The sequence below is a fragment of the Elaeis guineensis genome, chromosome 3, assembly GCF_000442705.2.
Source record: "Elaeis guineensis isolate ETL-2024a chromosome 3, EG11, whole genome shotgun sequence".
Taxonomy (NCBI): domain Eukaryota; kingdom Viridiplantae; phylum Streptophyta; class Magnoliopsida; order Arecales; family Arecaceae; genus Elaeis; species Elaeis guineensis.
Genome location: NC_025995.2, coordinates 126742374 through 126764954, shown reverse-complemented (window position 1 = coordinate 126764954; position 22581 = coordinate 126742374). Strand labels below are relative to the sequence as shown.

Below are 22581 nucleotides of genomic sequence, written 5' to 3'. Positions count from 1 at the left end.
TCTCAAGTTTCATTTCATATATATAATTAATTTTTGACTGAAATTTAGATAAAATCTTGGGAGTAAAAAGTGCATTCACCAATTAAAGAACAGCTACAAAGAGTAAGAAATTGACAAACGGTACTTAAGGTTGCATGCTTTTACAAATTCACCATAGTATTACAATATATGCTAAGAAGGCCAGCATAATACACTGACCATATCTGGTGTAAACAAGATACAAGCGTTTACGGTACAGAATGTGTTTGGTTAGCCATTAAAAAGTTCTTTTTTTACTTTTTAATTTTTAAAAATAAAAATAAAAATAATATTTGGTAACATCATAAAAAACAAAAAGCAAATATCAAAAAAATCAAAATAATTACTTTATATGCAAAGTAAAAATTTTTTGCCTTCCAAAACTTGCTTTTCTGCTTTTTTTACCTCCTCACGTCTAAAAGGCCAAACCAAAAAGTAAAGAGCCCGAACCCTTCTCCCTCATCGAGCTCTTCACCTCCCCACCTCCTTCTCCTTCCCTTTCCAAACCCTTCTCTCTCATCGAGCTCTTCACTTGCCGTCTCCAAACATTACTTTTTGCTTTATAGCAACATAGTTATCAAACATACTTTTTATTTTTTTACTTTTACTCAATAATAAAAATTAAAAAAATAAAATTATTTTTTAAAATCAAAAATAAAAAGTATAACCAAATGCAACCCATAAAGAAAATCAAATATGATGTATTGCAAAATCCTGAAGATACCTAGATATTTATGGAGAGTTCAAGATGTCTGTTGCTAATGGCTATGACTCTGCATTATTTTCTATGCATGAAAGTTATGTCTGGGGCCACAAGAGACAACATCCAGTTATTTTTCACAAAGCTAATTGCTACTCAATACCTCAGGAATTTGGTTTACCGTTAAGAGGTCGGAAGAGTGCTAGATGTTGATATTTTTGCTAATGCTATGATAGTATATGCTAGTTTAGAACTTTTTTTGATGTCAAATGACACAATATAGGCGATAAACACATTGCAGAAGGCCTATTCTCTAAAAATCAATACATTATTGTGGTATAAACTTCAAAGTAAATTGTTCTGGTTGAGGTATATTATTCTCCTTGATTTGTTGAAGTATAAACCATTTTTATTCTACTCTAAGGTTTGCAGTATGCCCCAGAATCCAGAAGCTTACCACGTGCCAGTACAGGAATTTACCATACCCATCCAACTCATATTGATAAGCGACAGGTATAGAGTCCACTGCCATGACTAGAAATCTTGACTCTATTTTACATAACGTAAAATCTTTCTTAGCTTTCCAACTCATATTGATAAGCGATGGGTATAAAGGCCATTGTCAAGACAAAATTTGACATCAATTTACACATACCTAAAGTCTTTCTCCGCTACCTGTTATCAATCAATTCCTATAATAAAAATCTAGTGTCCCAACTTCCACAAAGGAAGAAAAGTTTTAGAAGCATTGCGAAACATTGGACTTGCATCAGTCTTAAGCCTCTCTTATAAGCAATCCATTTATACACCTATCCCATGCCTCCATAAAAACAATGGAGAACTTGAAGCCCACAGCCAAAACACAAGATAATCCAACCAATCATGATGACTATCATACTCATCCAACGCTATCAGTGGTTGATTACAACGTCAGCAAATATGGCATATTAAGATATTCCACTATTACAATTACTCAAGATATAATTTACCTCAAAATTTTTAACAGATGTATAATATATTAACAATATTACACAGTTAGAGTATCTATCAGTAATCTGATTTGCTTTGCTTTCTTCCTGAAAATATATTACTTACAAGAAGTCAGTTTAAACTAGTAAAAAATGTTCATCCCTGCCTCTCCATCAATGAATAGAAAAAATAAAGAATATAAACACCCAGATAAAGAGAGAGAGCGGAAGCACATGCATTGACATAATAACAGGGCATGTAGCAATAAAATCTGGGCATGTACCAATAAAATCTGAGGAAACAATGATAAATTAAAAAACATGAAAAATAGAGAAGCACTATACTTGGGAAAGTAAATACTTCAGAAAAGAGTGATAGGTGGTGTGTGAGAGAAGAGGCTTGCAATCTAGTTGCAGAAAATGGGTTCTGTAGCTAAAAGCACAGAAGAGCATAAAAAGATGAAAAGAAGGTCATATATATGCATGAGAACCAACTGTTTCCATTAGCCCATTAACAAGGTTATTATAGATATGAGCTGCAAAGATCTGCAAATAAGACAATGTATCCATAACACCTAAAGTTAGCAATCATACAGACAAATTAAAACCTAATTGAAGTTCCAGAGATAACCAAGCAATAAGACTTTCTCAGAACAGAAGTTTGAAAAAGAGAAGATATGCAAGATCATTCAAAAATGATTACTGAATAACCAAACAAGATAAATGCTCCCAAACGGGAGCAAACAAAGAAAATTTTATACAAAAGTTATGTTGGACAAAGAAAACACAAGCAACAAATGCACAAAATTAGTCTACATGTAAGAAGAAAAGATACGCACCATCATATTGGATCATAAACAAAGCTATATGCTTAAAATCTCAACCACCCTACGGAAAAACACAGTTGAAAGATAGAGCTTGCCATTCTAGCATCTATTTTTCTCGAGAACAACACACATTATATAGCATGTTATATATTCCAAAAAATATATAACACACATTATAGACCATGTTATATATTCCAAAAAATATATAACATGCATTACAATAGACCAAATAAAATTAATACCAGAAAGTTACAAGATATTCAACACAACATTCAGAAGGTAGTAAAGATCGAAAACAGTTCCAGAAACATTTCATAACAAAGTTATCCTGTACAACAAGACTAACTTTTTAAGATATGTTATAGATAGAAGAATCACACATCTGAAAGAGACAGAGAAGATAAATTATTAAAAGAACAAAAAAAAACTAACACCTGGTCATCATTAAAATAACTTGAATTTGTCAACATAGTCAAGAAACCAATGGACACAAAGGAATAAAAAATTCATATAATTGTCAAAAGTTTTCATTTAAAATCTTGTTTTATATGAGGAAAAAAAAAAGCATCATATCTGGAACATACAAAATCAAAATTCAGGAAGAAATACCGGATGGTTGTAAAAAACACTACAAAGAGTAATTGCATGTCTACAAGAGATGAATAACTAATATATTTTAAAGAATATACAAAAGTAATAATGATCATCATCAAGAGTCTAGAACCTATCAACATATTCAAAGACCAATAAAGAAGTGCCAATGAATATAGTTATTGCAAAAAGTTTTCCAAAAAAAAAAAAAAAATTTTCTGTACAAGAAAATATGAATCTCACAAGTCCAAAAAGCAACATACCTGATATCAAGAAACAAAGTCAAGCTGGTTATATTAAAAAAAAAAATATTAAGACGATCAAGAACTGGAACTCTGGAAAAGATGAAGAGCATGTGTATTTTCAAATCGCACAGAAAACTGAACAGAAGCTCTCCGATAATTTGTTTGAAAAATCCATCAAAACTAAACCAAAACAGAAAAGCACACTAAGGAAAAATAAATGCGGAAATATTTAGAGGAACTGCGATATCCAACCCAAAAGAAAAGTAAAACAGGATACATCCGGTATAGAACGTATATTGTAACAAAGAAACCCAAAAGAACCAACGAAAACCTAATTAATGGAAACAAAATAGACACCAAACGATGCGATCGTTAACCGACCAAGAAACCATACAGCCAACCGATCGTACAGAACCGAATCGCAGCGGAACCCAAATCGACACCGATGATGTTAAGAAAAGGAGACGAGGAAGTCGAGAAAACGCACTGAAACCCAGATTAGAGAGTTCCGAGGTCCTTGCCTATTTTCCCACCGGAGCCGAAGCCTTCCCCACGATCTCCTCTTCAGTAGCTCTCTGTTCTTTTCCCCCCTCTTCATGCGGACAACAAATAGAAGGGAAGGAGTCTTCGAAGCTCGATCCCAAGAAGTCGTGAGAGATCGGCTTCCACCGATCAGCACGACCGCCATTATCCCACCCCACCCCTTTTCTCCGTCTATTCTTCCCCGTTTCTTTGGTAGTTGATGAAGAATTTCTTCATCGTCCTCTTATGCTGATGCAATTCGAGAAGAGGGACCTCGGCGCCTCCAAGAATTATAGGATTAAAATAAAAGATGGGTCAAGGACGTATCGATTTTAATTTATAGGGAAAGACGAATGGTTGGCGTTGCGTCGCAGATCTTCCCCAAGGCGAGCTATCCCTTGAAATCCGTCGACTCGCTTTTCTCCTTTATCGTCGCCCTTGCACGATTTCGTAGCGCATCATCGTAAAATGGTGCTTTTGCGGCACCCAACTTCGCGTCCTCCATCGGCCGGGTCATACGAACCATGCAACAATGAAACACCACAGCACCCCATCCCACCCACCCTTGGAAGCCATTGGAAGGTGGTGGGCTGATACGGATCGGGTGTATCAACTAATCATTTGGTTCCCCGCATCCTAATTAACATTAGGCTTAACAGGGTTGGCTAGACCAACCACAAATGCCGATGGAGGATTTAGACAGTCCAGCGGAGCAGAGAAAGACCTCTCGAGCACTGACACACATTTCAGCAAGCTTTCGGCAAAACAAGAAAAGCACCTATTGCAAGCAATGCTGATTGCCTTTTTACCAGGTGAGTCGAATCGGGATCAAGGCAAAAATTTCTGCTGCCAACGCAACACGTAACGGAAGAGAGAGTTCATCATAGATAACAAAACGGCTCAGGGATCGAAATCTTCAAGAATAATAGAAAAATATTTTATGTATAAAAAATAGAAAGGCTGCTATACGGTTCCATTCATCATGAAATTATTCGGGGAGAACCAGCATCCATAACATTGCTAATATTATCAGCAGCAATAAACTTTACACTCTTTCATCTCCTCTGGAAATTGAGGCACTTGATTGCCAGCGCAAATACCACAGCAAAGATGATGCAGAACCCGATTACCATTACTGCAACAATGGGCAAGAATTCATGCCGAACCCAAAGTGCTCTTTCAGAAACGTTCTCACGCTAGTGAGCTTACACCATCTGAAAGAATCATGTGTCTGTCGATATCGCCAAATTGGGAGGTCAGGAGGCCATATAGAGTCCAAGATATTGGATCGGCCCAATAATACCAACTCCACCATGCAGGCATCCTCTGCATTGAGCAAAAGCAAATTCTATAAAGCATTAACAAGATGGCAAAATATATAATATAAATGGTAAATTTGGACAACACTTGTTTGACGGAGATGCTACTTCAAACAGAACCACAGCAGAGGGGATAAAGTCGTGCTTCAGGGTGCTTTCTGACCACCACAAGCTCTTAAAAATCAAGGGGGAGGGATTCTCAGAGGGCAGTAGTCCATAATGGCTAGGCAATGGAGAGGGCCTGTGCATAAAATAACTGGCAAAGAAATGTCCTTGGCATTTAAGCGGTAATAGAACCACATGCTTAGAAAGAACAGCAAGAAGAAAGCATAGAACTTCCTGATTGAGGTTAAAGTGGTGAACTATTGTAACATAAGCATATAAAAGGTAAAGATAACAGCAAATTCCAAAAGCAGCATCCACCTGGAGCCAACGAGGTTCAACCGGCATAGGACCTAAGATACCACAAAGGAACCAAGTAGGACGTATGAACGAATGTTGTTAAATGGACGATGTTTAAGGATATAGTAGTCCACCTGAATGAAAGACGTACATCAAGCTTAAGCTAACCCCCCCCCCCCCCCCAACTTTATAGACCGTACAAGATGGTACTTGGTTTACCATTTGGTGTAGCATATACAGGATTTTTTTTTTTCTTTTCATTTTTAAACCAAATTATGGCCTCCCAGAAACCACGGTGGTACACTAATAGAATATAAAGAGAGACCTAACTTACATGTCATATTTTAACTCATGCAACTAGGGAACAATCCTTTGAAATTCCGCAAGACTTCAAAAGAGTAAACAAAGGAGAAGATGGACAGAGTTTTATAAAAGGAAGTGATTAGCTCTAAAGGACAGATTACAAATCAAACACAATTTCTAGATCAACAGAAAGGGAAAGAAAAATATTACACTAGATGAGCAAACGTTATTGGTTCTTACCTTGTGCGTAATCATGAATCCACTAAAGAGATTCCACAGGGTGTAGAATGGTGCAGCTATTATTGGAGCCACAATATGATTCGGGGTGATTGCGATTGTCATCATACCGAAGAATGTAAAGTACAGCAAAGTGAAATACATAAAGAATATAAACCATAAAAACTTAGTAACTGTCCATTCAAATGAGCCCAAAGAATAGAATATGGTCCCATAAATAAGTGATTGTACAAGAACATATGGGAACTCGATAGAAACCTGCCCAAAGAACAACATGCACCAATTAGGTGATTAAGGTAGCATTGCATTGCAAACATAAGTCCATGAAAAAGGTCAGACCTGGGCAAATGCAAATGGTAGTGCAGAGTACATCCCTGCTGCTCTTTCTCTATATGAGACAAACCTTTCAATGGAAACCGCAGGTTGAACAGCGGTTGCATTGGTAATTCCAACAAATAGGACAGCAGCATACATTGATCCCATGGCATTAAAGATATCTTGCTGTGTCTCCCTGTGAGTTTTGGTTAACAACATACAAAGTGTAAGAAAAAAAATAACAAAAAGGAAAATATATTTCTACCAACTTACATAGCTAATAATATATTGTGAGATCAATAGAGAACTAAATGATTTTCATCTAAACATGTTCTTTGAATGAAGAAGTGATTAGACGTTCAAATGATTAAAAAATTAGATTCTCTCATATTACAATCAAACGTTATATGTTTATCAACACCAACCCTCAGTTATTCCCATGTCTATCGCTATTGGAACACAGACACGGTAAATTTTTGGGTCGGGCTATATTAAGGAAAAAAAAGAACATTTGTATTTGGTGCTGCTGCAGAAATCCAAAGCGATCATTTTCCAGCAGGACATGTATCCCGTGGGTGGGCCTTCCATAAAATTCATCCTCAGAACAACAGCTCCTTGGAGAGGAGCGCATAAAGCCAAAACTATTTCAGCTTCAACACACGCCCCTAATATCCTGATCTATTACAAGTATTGCAAGCATAACCAGTATCGGTTCTAACTAGTCGAACACATCCAAAAGTAACTCATTCCTTCTGAAAAAAACTTAAGCAATTAATTGAATTATGATTTACACATGTACCAAGACCCAGCCTGAGACGACAATAAAGTGTTTATGCTATAAAGCAGATCACAGAGAACCCTTGAGAAAGCAGTATTACCTACAATAAAAAAAAAAAATTGCAAAAATATTCATGAGTACCTTCTAGAACCAAATCCCCAACAAATTGTTCCAAACATCAATGAAATGATAACAGTATAGAAGAAACGAACTGCTGTATATTGAGGATTCCTCCAATATGACAGATTCTGCTTCCAAAGACAAGCAAGATACTGGACCAGATATGACTGCGAATACTTGGTCGGAAAGCTAAGCTCCTTTGATTCACTGTTTGGCTTGCTTAAATTTTCAACTAAATTTCTGTTCTGTCTGAAACATACAGGACCAACAAAATAAGCATAAAATAAAGGTTGAAAAAACCATCATCAATCTTTGAAAAACTACACATACTGGAAAAGTTTAGACTTCCGATAGTAATCTGCAAAGTCCACACAAAGATGACTTTCCATCAAGGGATTAGTCACCTCAAGCATCCATGCAGCAGGATTATAACCATCCTTGATCTTAGGTACTCCGGGAATTGCCTAAACAATCATGGTGATTTATTTAAGCAAAGGGAGATAACCATTTTTGCAAGTATTAACAAGATAACATGCATGATTACAAACTAAAGAAAAGAAAGAAATACCTCAAAGAACTCAATTAGCTTGCAGGAATTGCGACCTAAAGGGCCAGCATATATAAGTTCTCCTCCACGCTTCATAAACAAAAGCTGTAAATATATACATTACATCGCAAATTAAAACAAAGAACAGAGTGACTTACTTTGCTTCTATGTTTGATATGCCACTAATAATTTATGTTACTGCCTTGACATCAAGCTACCAAAAAGTGAATTTATGTCTACGCAGTCCATGGAATGTATGTTAATTGGTCAGCGATATTAACTAAAGTATAAATCAAGTCATTTTAATTTTCAAGATTGGTTGGATGGTTTAAATTGGAAAAAGAAAATATGCAGCATCTTTATGTACAAATGCTTCCTTAGATGTGAAAAATCAAGTAAAGTTGCCTTCTACTCAAACCAAACAAGCAAATTTATGTACAAATGCTTCCTCGGATATGAATACCATCATATATAAAATCCTAAATGTAAGGAAAGAGATAAACCTCATCGAAAGACTCAAAAATATCTATGCTTGGTTGATGAATTGTGCACACAATTGTCCGTCCAGTGTTCACTATATTTCTTACTGTTCTCATGACAATTGCCGCAGCTCTGGCATCCAATCCTGATGTTGGTTCATCCATGAACACAATAGAAGGATTTGCAACAAGCTCCACAGCAATTGTTAACCGTTTGCGTTGTTCCGTGGATAAACCATTGACTCCTGGTAATCCAACAAGAGCACCACTTAATGATGTGAGTTCAACAAGTTCCATCACCTCTTCTACAAAAACCTGCAAAAAGCCCATGGCATTCCAGATAATAAATTCTGAAGTCAAAATATTAATTAAAAAAAAAAAATGTGGTTATCAAAATTTACCCTTCTAGTCTTCAAGTCAACATGAGAAGGCAATCGGAGCCATGCTGAGTAAAGAAGTGACTCGATAACAGTCATACAAGGAGAATGGACATCATTCTGTTCACAATATCCAGAGATTCTTGCAAAGGTTTCTTGATTTTTCGGATAGCCAGATATAGTTATGCTCCCTTCTATCAGTCCTCCAGTCTTCCTACCAGCTAAAACATCCATTAGTGTAGTTTTACCAGCCCCACTGACTCCAACGAGTGCTGTAAGTATTCCAGGCCTAAAAGCTCCAGTGACATTAACCAACAATTGCAGTCGATCCTCTAGTATGCCTTGTTGTTTCAATTCCTGCTAGCAGTACTGGATAAGAATGAAGAAATATTTAAAAGTTTATTTAACATATGCAGCGAAAAAGAGAGCAGCATAAACCTACCACAGGCACATCCACATAGTAATTGATATCAGTAAAACACATAGAAAGAGGTTCAAAGGGTAAAACCATGCCCTTCTGTCCCTTACCATTTGCTTCTGCATCCAAAATAAGCAATGATCAAAATATAAGTACCGCTACATGATCAAACCCAAGTACATAGCCGAACAATAACAACACAAAACCAAGCAAACTAAGTAAAATGGTATAACTAAGCAGTTTACCATAAACAAGTACGGTTGACTGCAATATCAAACCAGAGTAATGGAAAGGACACTAGAGATGTTGTACCTCATTCGATTATCTAATGATCACCAAAGACTCTTGTAGCTTGCATAGCTCAATAAGCATTAAAAAAAATCAAGAAAACTAAGCAAATGGCACAATCAAGCATTTCACTTTAAAATTAAATAAAAAAATATAACAGCAGAGCAGTTAATCCACACAAGAAAGCAAAACCTCGATGTTTAAACAATGAGCCATGGATCCTGCATTTACTACTAGAATGTGACAGCAAGAACATCAACAAATCTATGTACTGCTTGCCCATCTTTTTCACAAAAACAGCCCATGAACTCCAAGAAAACAAAGAAAAATTTTGAGTTCTCAGATGTTCTCCATGTGAGGCACAGCATCATACCAATCATGTTGGTCAAAAATAGTATCTCTGACCTGTCATCATGCTTTGGTGCAAATAGGATCTTAACTCAACAATATGTCCCTGCCCTTTCCTCCTTTGATCCCTCTCCCGGAGTTCCTCTTTGGAAACCACAGCTTGTTGCTTCCCCAGAGCTGCATTAAATTTAGACAACATAAGAGCAACCTGATTATCATTAGCAACTGGAAGGTGAAATAAACCTGAAATGCAGTAGCAAATCCAAAAGGGAGCTTACGATTGAGGTAAGTCAAGAACAAGGTGAACAGGATGTTGAATATGACTGTATAACAGAACAAGGCACAAACGCCAATCCAAAACCAATAACTTTCTGTAAATAAACCACATCCTTTCAGTACTGCCTTGCCTAATGAAACATTATTCTCACTGAGTTTCTGCAACGAGAATAAGTTATAACATGGTAACGTATCAGTAATTCACGCAATACGATAACTCCAAAATAATTTTCCTTATGGTATAAGCATATACTAAAAATAACAAAAGAAACATATAGCAAACTTAAATTATAAGGTTTTCATGACATGAAGGCATTTAACAAGCAAAGTTTAACACATGCCCTAATAAGTCATACATTTCATTAAAACATATTAATGTGCACAATCACATTAAAGCATTATCTCCCAAGATAAGTGACGCACACAAGAAAGGAAGCATTCTTTGCTTCTTGTATTCTAAATTTCCCTTTCAACAACACAATTTACATGCATTGCAGAATGCATTTAAATAGCTTTCACAATTTGATATATTATATATTCTCGTAGTCAATATGTGTGAAGAATAAAGATAGGTTAGAGAATGTGACTTGCACAAAAACCATTGATTATATTTTCTTTAAAGTGAATGATCTCACAGACCCTGTTGCATACTCATGTCTTGCTTGAGTAAGCATATCAGTTCCCTTCTTTAAAGATTTTCCCCACCAAACTAGAGAAGGGCACTCATACCAATATAGTGAAAAGTTGAACTGACAGTCAATATATTTGGTAAAGCTTCTATAAAGATGTAATTTTGACATTAATGACCATAATGTTTTTGGCATTAGGTCTTGAAAGACTTTATGAGGAACCATGACCAGATATGACCACTAAGCCAAGGACTACCAATACAAGAACCTCATTACCTTGTTCCAAGAATGCCCAAGGAACTCATTAACTGAAATAGCATTCTGAGCATACATCAATGGAGAGATCCAGTAGCCCCAAATCCACCAGTCTGGGATGCTATCTGTTACAAGTAACAAACATCACTAGAAAAGATAACATCAACCATGCAAATGCACACATATTAAGCAAAAAAAAAAAGCATTTTTGATAAATTATTACCTCTAGAAATGATAAATCCTCCAAGAATCATGACAACCAGCAGGGCAAAAGATCCAAAGGTGTTGGAAACTATCATATTTCGACCCAAGGATGCCATCACATGGAAAAGAGCCAAAGACATTTGGTGCAAAAAGAAAAGCAACAGGAACTGTGACAGGAATCTGCAAATCAACACAATATGGTGACTCTTTCTAAAAGCAATCTCCAACCTTAAAATATAATTTCATCAAGGATATGTCTCAACTATTACCTCGTAATTTGTGGATCATAACCAACCACATAGTAGGTAACAGCCACCCACATCCCAGACTCTGCTAGGGAAGTTGGAATGCTTAAGAGCCAAGAAGGAAGCGTATAAGTCCATGGTGGATAAAAGTGCAAATCCCTATGCTTGTAAAGCACTGGAAGCTTTGTTATCAACAACGAAACTTCAGTGAACCCATTGAACAGAATCATTATCATTGCAAAATACAGTGCCCCAAGATAGACAATTCCATCATCTATGGTACTATGATGCATTGTTGTTCGGAAGAACACCGTCATTGTAACAAAAGCAACAAGCAGAAGCTGCGGAACAGCAACAACAGTCACGTTAAAGCATTTTTTAAAATTTGAATATGTATGTCTCAAAGTATACTCTTAGATCACATGTTAATATCAAAAAACCAGCAAAAGTCATAATGCGTAACACATTATCAACTTAGCCAAAATTCACAAGTATATCAACCAATCTAGCAAATTCACATCATCTGTGAATTTCAGATCAGCTCGAAAGCTTATAAAGCAGCAGGTACACCATTGATCAACTTTGCCAAAATTCATCAGTAGCTAAATCACATTATCACTTATCAGATAAAGAAAATTGTTCAAAAACTAATAAATTGACATACGAAATAATATATGTTGATGTCAAAAATTAACAAGCAACCAGGTACCACGTTAATTAAGTTAAAAAATAAAACATCATTAATAAATTCGAAATCCTGTCTTCTGACCTGAATTTTCTCAAAAACTAGTTGCTGCATGATTGCAGCAGCTTTTTATCATTTTAGCTCTCAGTGCAAACAGTTCACAAAAGAAATAGTTTATCCCCCCCCCCCCCCTCCACCCCAGGAAAAAAAAAAGAAAAACATAAAACCATCTTGCTATGTTCATAAATTAATCTCCATGAATGTTCTTCTCATCCTTTACCTGAACAAATTTGAAGACATAGACAAATGAATTTCGTTTCATCAATAACAGCTGCCAGGCAAAGTTGGCCTTTAGAAGCTCAAAACTTTTCACACCATAACTAGAAGTCGATAGAGCTGCAGGATGGTTGCGAAGACAGTTATATGGAACAGCCAGTTCCTCGTATAGTCTCTTACCAACACAAAATGAATTGAAAGCATCTGCAAACTTCGATACAGGTATAAATTGGTATGGACAGTCATGTGGATACCAGTACTGCCGCTGATCTTTCTTGGATGTGACCTGAAATTACAAGTAGCAAGATGAAAATAGATGAGTTATATATCAAGCAGAGGATCTTGAACCTCATACAAAAGGCCAGAGGTATGAGTGCTTACTTCTTGCAAAAAGTCAGCCACATTTTTTCTTTCAGGGCACCTAAAGCCCATAGCAGCAAAGAAGTCAATAGCAGCATCACGGGGTCCCTGATAAACAATCTGGCCTTCAGATATAAGAATGACATCATCAAATAACTCATAAGTTTCTGGAGCTGGTTGCAGCAAAGATATGATCGTGGTTCCATCAAGTGCACGGGTAGAATGTCTAAGATACTTGATGATTTGATGAGTGGTTGAACTGTCAAGCCCGGTAGATATCTCATCCATGAATAATACCCTAGCTGGCCCAACTAGTAATTCACCTGATATAATGATTCTAATGTAATATGTATCATTTGAGAAAAGAAGTCAATGGAATATTTACCAGCAATTGTGAAACTGATAGATAATCAAGGAGGACAGAGGAAAATTAAAGAAGACATATGATTATATAAACTGTTTACCTGTTGTAAGTCGTTTCTTCTGTCCACCTGAGATTCCTTTCATCATCTCATCTCCAACAAGTGTGTCGGCACAAACATCCAGCCCTAAAATCTTGGCTAGGTAAAACTTAGCACTTCAGAAAACTTAGCCTCATATAATAATCACGAGGAAACACTTATATCCATCATGCAGCTAATATACTAGACAATAGCACATAGCATGTAACTGTAAGTTCCACACAATGATGCAACTCATAAGAAATTGCATGTACCGATGACATTTAGGTAATTTGAATATGACATTTTTCGTGACCTTTTGTTTCAGATGTTAATGTGAAGAATTCATAATGTACATGGCAAGTTACTAAATCTTGTCCAATAATTCTCCCACTTAAACATGGTTGGCTTCTAGGATCAGGGTATGGTTAATTGAATTTTGAGGAAGTTTTGTAACCACTTCTCAAATGTAAAACCTAACATAAATCCTCTGTATCAGTGCAGAATTTTTGACCTCAGCATCTCTAAGCAAGAGAAGCACCAATTGAACCTAAGAGGCTAATCAGTAAGTCAATAGACATAACTATTTCGTTATGAAATTTAAACCCTTCATGGTTCCCAAGACTTGTCAAGGGACTACATGAAGGGAGAGTATGCGAGGTTTCACATAGGGAAGTGTGAATCTTTGGGGTACACATTTTGAGCCTCAAAATGGAATTGAAACACAGATTATAACTCTGCAGGCAAAGCAAGTCCCTACAACTATTTTTATAGATATATCATTATGGATATGGAGTTAATAAGTAGAAGATACATCCAGTCAAAAATACATGCATGTTCATCCTGAATGCATCCCCCTTAGCATTTGTAAATGATACAAAAATTCCATGATTATAAATGACACAGCCTCTCTTGAACATATCAAATCATTAAAAGAAATTCCAGATTTGATGACTTTAAAATACTAGCTAAATAAGAGCTTAAGCACGACCATAAATCAACATTATAGGCATAGGAGAAAAAAGTGCGGTCACAATCAAGAGTAAAATTGCATTGAAGAAAAAACAAACTTTCAATTATGACAACCAATAAATGCTGAAACTTTAAAGTCAAAATATCTTGTTCTTAGACAGAAAGTTTCTCAAAGAGAAGGAAATTTTCTTGTAATTCTAACATGACAGCACCTAACAAAATGATTAGATATTATTGAAAAAAATGTAGTTATTTAAAAATTAAAAATTGTTTGGCTGATAATTATCATTTTCCCTAATTCTATTAACATGCTGGATCACTAAAATTTGATTCATGTTACAACGCAAAGCAAAAGTTCACCACATGCAATTTTCCAAAATATGTTGATGCGGAGGATCACTGAACTCGATGTAGACCATTTTGGCCACTATGGATAGGCTGGATAGGGTTCAGGAGCAAGATCTGCTATATCGGAAAGTCAACTCGCAAGCCAAACTTCCAGAAGCCATAACTTGGTCATATGACGTTCGTAAGAGGGTGGCTCCCTAGAGATCAGGATGAAATTCCTCGATTTGAGCCCCGAAACAGGTCGGTAATGCAAAAAATTTCTTTTCGAATAAGACTTTGACCAAGTGTAGTGTCCAATCAAAGAAGAATCTGACAGAACGACAGAAGGCAGAATTGATATAGAAGTTGAGATCTACCTCCTAAGAGTTTAATCTTTTTTCAAATTATTTCTACTAGACACGTCTGTTTTAGATAAAAGAATTCTTTCAAACTAGAAAAGAAATCCGACCCAATTTGTATAAGGCCAGACCTCATTGTTATAAATAGAGGATATGTACCCCATTTTTAATCAATGAAAAAAATAAAAAGAGAAAGAAAAAGGACTTGAGCCCTACTTTCAAAAGTTCTCTTCTTCTTCTACTACTTTTTTTTCTTTGAGAGATTCAAGTTGAGCAGCTTGAAAGAAATCTTCCTTCTTCCCAATCGGATCATACGCATTCTGTACAGCTAATGTCTACAACAAGTCAGCACCTATACTTGTAAAGAATGCCATGCTTCAACATCGCTGAAGGCAAAATGACCTAAAGAATGCTTGATATAATGACTATGCACAGCTTTCTTAACTGTCAGAACAGCCTTATGCTGCAACGTGGTAGTCATGTTATGGCAGTATGAAGATTGCCCGCAGCTTTCCTAACATTTTTCTGGAACACTATCAGTATTACCAACAGATCCAGCAGTCACATTTGAATATAAGGATTAACTGACAAGAAAACAATCTACTGATGAGCTAGCAATTGCTAAGTGATATTACTTAATGATAGAATACGGAGACATTCAAATGGTACAGGCATATACCTTGAGTACAAATTCCACTACCAAGTTTGTCTGTTTGCCCTCTAGTGCTAATGCCTGAAAAGAAAACAAAATGAAGTACATATTCTTTGCAAACAACACTGAAAACAATAAGATAGAGACAGCCACAATCACTAACCTTCATAAATATATCCAGATCCTCATCAGGTTTTATTCCCTCATTCTTCTCTCTTCTTAAAAGTTCCATAAGCATGTCTGCATGCAGGCTCATGTTTCAGCAACAAATCAAAACCAAAAACATTTTGGCAATCAATATTTCCCAAGCTTACCATATTTTATTCCAACACCTTGACAATGTCCTGCGAATTCCAAGGTTTCTCTCACAGTCATCTCTGCAGCATGCCAGTCTTGCTGACTGACATAAGCAGAAGTTCGTTGAGGAACAAATTCATCTAGATTGTGCCCGTTGTAAGTAATGTTCCCCAACATCTATAAAAAAATGAAATTTGTTAGTCAACCAAGATCAAATTAAAGCACTGCAAACATAAGGCATTGTATTTGCAAGAAAACAAGGTACGACACATTAACTTCTCTGAATCAGTAAATAGGACCACATGTGATGATCATACCTATGATAATGATGAGGAGGATGATTATAACAAGGTAATACACAAATTTTATATTTTTTTTGGTATAGTATATTCAAGTCTTATCAAACCAAGCCATGTGAGAATCACCTGCATCACTCTTTTAGTTTCATTGAGTGGCTGCAACTGCAAGAGTGAGAAGATATGTTCGAGCAACAATAAAAAATATGTGGCATTTTAGTAAGTTTTGCTTGCTGACTGGAAAAGGTTGGAGTGGGAATTGGCAAAAGTACTACAAACAAACCAACGATGACCCTCCAAATTTTTGCATCCAAATTATGTCTTACGTACTCACTGTCTCGCTCGACTGTGCCATATGGATAGCTTTTTTAGCATGTTTTCCAGTAAGAGGATGAAACTTATACCATTACAGGTAGAGTAAGTGCGCCCCCCCCCCCCCCCCTCCCCCTCCTTTTATGTAAATCAGCAGAAGAAACTATCATCACAAAGCCAATGTTAATATAAAGCCACCAATAAAGCCAGATACAATTAAAGTTGCTTACCTTGTGAAACAGGGAAAGGTGGCATACCTTTAGATCAGAACCAAGCCGTCCAGCAAGAGCCAAAAGCAAAGTTGTCTTTCCAGAGCTTGGAGGTCCCAAAAGCAATGTCATTCTGCAAACACCAAACATAAGCATCTGATAAGGACTAAATAACATGACAAAGAAAAAGCTATAACTGCAGGTCCAGCTTATTTTTACCTAGAAGGACGGATGATCCCACTGATGTTATCCAATATTGGCAATTTTGTTCTTCCGCCAGGGAAGACCCTCAAATAACTTAGGAAGGCCTTGCACCCAAAAAAAATAAAATATTGGATTAGAGAAGCAACAAAAAAGATTACAATATCACTCAGGCTATGCTAGGTAAGTGAAGAGGCCAAGTAATTCACTAGGTAAGTTGATATACCATTCATGAAGCTAGCTTGTCAGCAGCACTAGTAAATATAAGCAGACACTTGAAATTGAAAAATCAATTTGCAGAATGAATGTTGTCCAAATTACTTGAATATAAAGATGCAATACAAATCCTACCTCTGTCATGTTAAAGACAAAATTGGGGATTGTGGGCAGTGCTCTACTTCCCACATGAACATAAGCATCTACTTTCAGTTCCTGAAATCGGACCTCGATCTTGGGAAACTCTAGATGTACTCTGTAAAACCAAAGAAAAGATAGAACACAAGCAAAGAAAATGACCAACAAATACAACGTCAATTCTATAATACAACTACAAGCGTAAGACAAAATAAAACTCCCATAAAAAGGCACCCTTCGAAACAATGCCTTTACTTTTTAATCATGTAAGAAATGCATCAAATTTCTACGTGAGACAATGGACAAATGCAGAGAGAATGTCCCAAGAGAGTCATCAAAAAGATGACGGAATCATTAGAGGAAAAAGGGGGGAACTTGCATATATATAGACTCGGGTCAATTCTAAAAAGCCTAAGACAAGATGGCATATAGAAATTAGAGATATTACCACAAACCATATGACGAGTAAATGATTGCATACGAGGAAAGATCCCAAACATGTCAATAATGGAGAAAAAAACAGTAAAGACTTATGCGAATAAAGCTAGAGAACTTGGGGGATATTGCCATTTAGGAGCAGAGCAGCTGTAATTGTCTGCCTACTACCAGCACTATTAATTCTTTATTGGTTGAACATGAGATATCTGGCCGAGAGTTGATGTGTTGTTATCTCAGCCCTCTGAATTTCACACTCTATTATAACTTCTTTTATTTCTTTCTTGGAAGACTGCCTTCTTCTTTTTGGCAGCCACTACTTCCTTGTACTCCTTTCTGCAGCCATTTTGGCTGAATCAATAAAAGATGGGTGGTCCACGACCTCCCTTTCAATCAGAGAGAAAAAAAAAAGACTTCTACTCCATGCTCAACACATTAATATCTGATCCTCGAGAAAAGAAAAAAAAAAAAAAGGAAACTTCTACGCTACCAGCAAGAGAACGACTTTGCAGAAAATAGAGAAAGAAATATCGACATGCATGCCACCAGCAAGAGAACGTGTAAAAACTTTATATTAAATTTTAGAAGAAAGTAAACAAATTCTGCATGCAAGAAAACTAGAAACAATAGAATAAATCAAAGGTTCATGAAAAATGTAGCTGCAAAAAAAAAAAAAGAAAAAAGAAAAAAGGAAAGATAATATGCTTCTATCATACTCAATGTAGGGCGAAGATTCCATGTCGAACCAAAACACAGGCAGAACAGCAACAAGAACAACAACAAGAACAAAACAAAGGGAAAAGAGAGAGAAGCTGACGCGTCGAATCTTTGTCGGATCCGCTTGAAGAACTGCTCTGCATCACCAGAATCACCAAGAAGGCGGTCGATCAAGTCCGTGCGGTCCCCCACGGTGAGGCGGGCGACGTCGACTTCGGAACGACCCCCGGCGCCGGCCCGAAGGATGCCGCGGCGGACGCGAGCGAAGGTGGGGAGCCGCTCGAGCGCCGCCCACCGGAGTGCCGCCTCGTCGTCGTCCTCGCATTCCCTATACGAGCCCGACCTCGTGAACACCGCCTCCGCGGAGTTCCACATCCCTACGAGGACGACCACTCCAGTCGCGAGAGGAGGATAAAGGCGGTGGATAATAATAGACGAGGAGGAAGGAGTATCGTAGTAGAAGAAGAAGAAGAAGAAGAAGTGGAGGGACGGATAGGGTGCGGTGATTGCTTCCACCGACTTCGTAGGCTGTGAGGGGGGTTGGTAGGTCGAGCATTTATTTCCCCCTTCTTCCAACTCACTCTCTCTCTCTCTCTCGTTCTCTCGCCTGCTGCCGTTTTCTCTGCTTCTCTCCTTTCTCGCGGGTCTCTCGGGGAGGAGGGAAGGACGAGTGGGTTTAAGTGGCGGTTTAAGGCTGGCTTCTTGTTCTTGATTTCTTGATTTCGGCCTGCAATGGCGGTTGGCTTGCAACGTTAAAAGGTGTTTTAAGTGCGCGAGCTTGCATGTGATGGGCGTCGGGGGCATTTATTGGCGGAGAAAGGAGAGGCGCCAGAGTTAGTCTGGGGCCGTTTAGTTGGGTGTTTTCATCACTGGTGCTTAGCCGGGTGATGATATGATAATATTTTACTCCTAAACCTCGCAACGCATTGACACCAACGAACGTTTGCATCCATTGGCACATTGTGAGTGAGACATTTGATCTCGGAGGTGGGCTTCGTATGTGGTGCGTCGGACCGTTACTTCGGGTGAGAGGAAAAATAATAATTATATATATATGCGTTTTATACCAGATAGATTATATTACTTCGGCCCCCGCGGCGTAGGTCATGGACCTTTCTGCATTATGGTGCTGAAAGTTGAATTTGAAAAAAAAAAAAATTACAGGGAAACTTATGACCACTCTTTTCTTAAAAAGCAAAAGTCTGAGAAAGTGCATACTATTTGTCATAGAAAGATGTGATGTATATAATTATTGATTCTGATTTATCTAAGAGCGTCTGAGAGACGCAATATATGTACTCTTAAAAAATATAAAAATAAATAATAAATGTTAGAGGGTGAGCATGAGTATGAACCCTAGGCTTTATGGTTTGTAGCCATGCAAATTCTAATAGGCTATGCTAGCATCGTGCAGCACTAGGGATACATGGTGCAAGGGAAGACATGTAAATGGATATTTGTAGAAACTGATGCTCGACGATACACAACCAAAGGAAGTTTTAGTTCAATAACATAAACAGATAGATAGTATAGATGTTGGCTCGAGAATAGAGTGACCACTATAACCTACTGATTTCCGGCAATTATGATGTGTGCTTAGATGAATCCCCGGAAAGATAATCTTGGTTCTACATGTTTAGCAAACCGATTCTCTCCAGTCGAATCATGAAGCTCATTTAAACATGGCCGTCATGCCATATGTAGATTGGTACGATTGACAAACTAGCTGTCTCCAGTTCAACCTTGAACTAGAGAGAATCCCAACTTATCTGTGGTACCAAATTAAACGAGACCGCATGCCCTTAACGGCCCCATTGGAAACTCTCAAGCCATGTACTTAAAATGTGGGCCGCTAAGTTGTGTATATTAGTGAACTTCACATGGAGAGAGATTCTTCTTTTGTATATAGATTAGATGGAAAGAGAGAGAGAGGGATTGACCATTTCAAATTTTCAAAAAAATCACCACAAATGGTGCCCACATTCACTTTGATTATCCATCCAAAACAGATAACAATAACATTGGATGAGTGGTATTCCAAAAATTTCACGTATTATTGCAATTATTTTGGTAGGAATTCTCGTCTTTCGTTTGAGAGGCCATAGAGCAGCAATCGTACGGTATATAAATTAAGCACCATGCTACGAGGGGACCAAGAGCAAACCCGTGACCCTCGGTGGCTGGAAACCACACGGCTAGCTGGGAGGTTGGGGTCAACACGCCACCCTTTCCAGGGCCGGGACTCCCAGCCCTGTAAACCCAAATAAGGCGAGGGCATTAATTAGGGTGGGTACGATGGAGCACCTTCCTCGCCCATAGAAGGGGAAGGCATTAATTGATGTTGCCCCAAGTCCCTCCACATCAGGGCAAAGCTTAGCTAGATAAGCAGATTAACTGGCCTTTTCATCTATGTGCCCTATCACCACCTCTATTATCTTTCTGGGGTCCCTGCTCCCTACTTTTGGAATCCGTCATTGCGAGGTGGTAGCAAGTGGTAAGTCGATTTGCTCTTCCATCAAGCTCATCCATTTAATGGCTTGTAATATGGTTGGGTATGACCCTAATGGAGTTTTCTTTGACCACCATCTTTTTTTATTTTGGTAAGGGAACCCATGGGCCAAAAAAAATTAAAGATGGTATCTTAGAAACTGTGCAGAGTATGCATCAGCAGCCAAATTGTGAACAAACTACAGTGGAATCCAACTATGATCCTGATAGAAAATATGGTGATCGGTGATTGCTCCGGCTGCAACCCAATCAGCTAGCAGTTTGGTTAGCTTCTCTAAAATATCAGTGATCAGAAAACTAGTTTGATTAGCATCTTCAAATTAGAAAACATTAGAAAAATGATCCATGGATAAATAAACTGGGGTTGCTTCAGGATCACACCTCTTTTTTTAGCAATCAAGAACCTATATTTGAGTCTTTTGATAATGCACCACCAAGTATGTTAACATGGATAATTATAATCAATATAAATATATATTTTTTGAATAAATCAATTATAGCAGTCAAAAACTTTCACTTAAGCTTGTTTTCGTGAATTCGTGATACCTGGCCTTTACCTCTAAACCACATTCTTTGGCCGTATGTTTCATGTTCGTTTAGCATGTTGTCTTAGATTTTTTTTTTTTTTTTTTTTTAAGTTTCCGGACACTTTTGCCACAAGATGGACGCTGGTCCACAACTTTTGGTTCGATGTCCAACCAAGGCCGACGACTTATAGCGACAGATTGAAAGTGATGCTCACGACGAGCATGACCTGTGGCAAAAATTTTGATTTTTAATTCCTTATTCATCATATGACGTGACGGCACCAGCATGGTGTTCGCGATAATGTGTGCATATAGAAAATACCACAACCACATATATCAGGGAAGGGCATGAGCCTGTTGTTGGTATTTTCTTAGAAGTTTTTTTAGTCGGCATTAGCACTTACAAATTACAATCTACCTGATTGGAATGATATTCCTTCAGCTTCTAGGGTTATACATTTGTCAGACATACAAGTCCTTTCCCTGGACAACCTTAACCATGGTGTCGTGAAGACCTAAAAGCTTACCAAGTTGTGAAAATGATTCATATATCTCTGTTTGTTTTTCCAACCAAGGCAGATCATAGGTCATTTTTTTCACTCAGTCGAAAAGATCATGGATGTGGAACTCTCATCTCCCTTTAATTTCCTCCATGCTCCATGAACTTGTTTCTAAGAGAGAAACTCAGAATTGCAAACATGAACGAAAGGAACGGCATGAATATATGTTCATAAGAACTGATCCGTAAACATAAGAAAAAAGAGAAATATTATAGAGATTTTAGAAAACTATAATTTGGGGACCCCATATTGCCAAAAGCGATAATATTATATAATTAAATGGTAGGGGAGTAATTTTCCTTATTTGTTGGACTATTAAGCCTCTTTGGAAACTCCAATGAGATCCAGCAGGATCCATTAATGCATTGTCCAGAAAGAGAGAAGGAGCAGATAAAGCATGAGAAAGGGGGTGGAGAATAAGAGTAGGCCTCTGATCTTAATCCCCGGCGGAAGAAAGGAAGGGGGAGAGCATGAGAGGAAACGGAAAAATTTTTCCTCATCTTTCCTGAATGATGTGGGTTGGTAGCAAGACGACTTGATGTGGGTGGGGCTAGTGGCTATCCAATTGGCAAATCTAGCGGGAACAGTAACGTCATGTCGTTGCATTACGTAAACAAGCACTTAACAATTTAAACAAAAGTTATAAATTATTCCATTATTAATTAGTCACATCTTTGGTGAGA

General features: G+C 37.5%; 1 protein-coding gene across 1 annotated transcript; it reads right to left on the bottom strand.

The window, feature by feature from the left end:
* Positions 1–4786: 4786 nt before the first annotated feature.
* LOC140856717 (ABC transporter G family member 31-like) lies at positions 4787–19021 on the bottom strand. The gene is given in 26 exon segments (XM_073254927.1): positions 4787–5033; positions 5036–5071; positions 5074–5197; positions 6136–6390; positions 6472–6643; positions 7367–7594; positions 7676–7809; positions 7914–7997; positions 8396–8686; positions 8773–9105; positions 9191–9285; positions 9860–9979; positions 10081–10237; positions 10984–11087; positions 11186–11346; positions 11436–11752; positions 12377–12658; positions 12754–13055; positions 13197–13287; positions 15510–15563; positions 15646–15722; positions 15797–15956; positions 16645–16729; positions 16816–16904; positions 17149–17269; positions 18404–19021. Coding segments are annotated over 26 exon segments (4254 nt in total). The 5' UTR covers positions 18679–19021; the 3' UTR covers positions 4787–4926.
* Positions 19022–22581: the final 3560 nt, after the last annotated feature.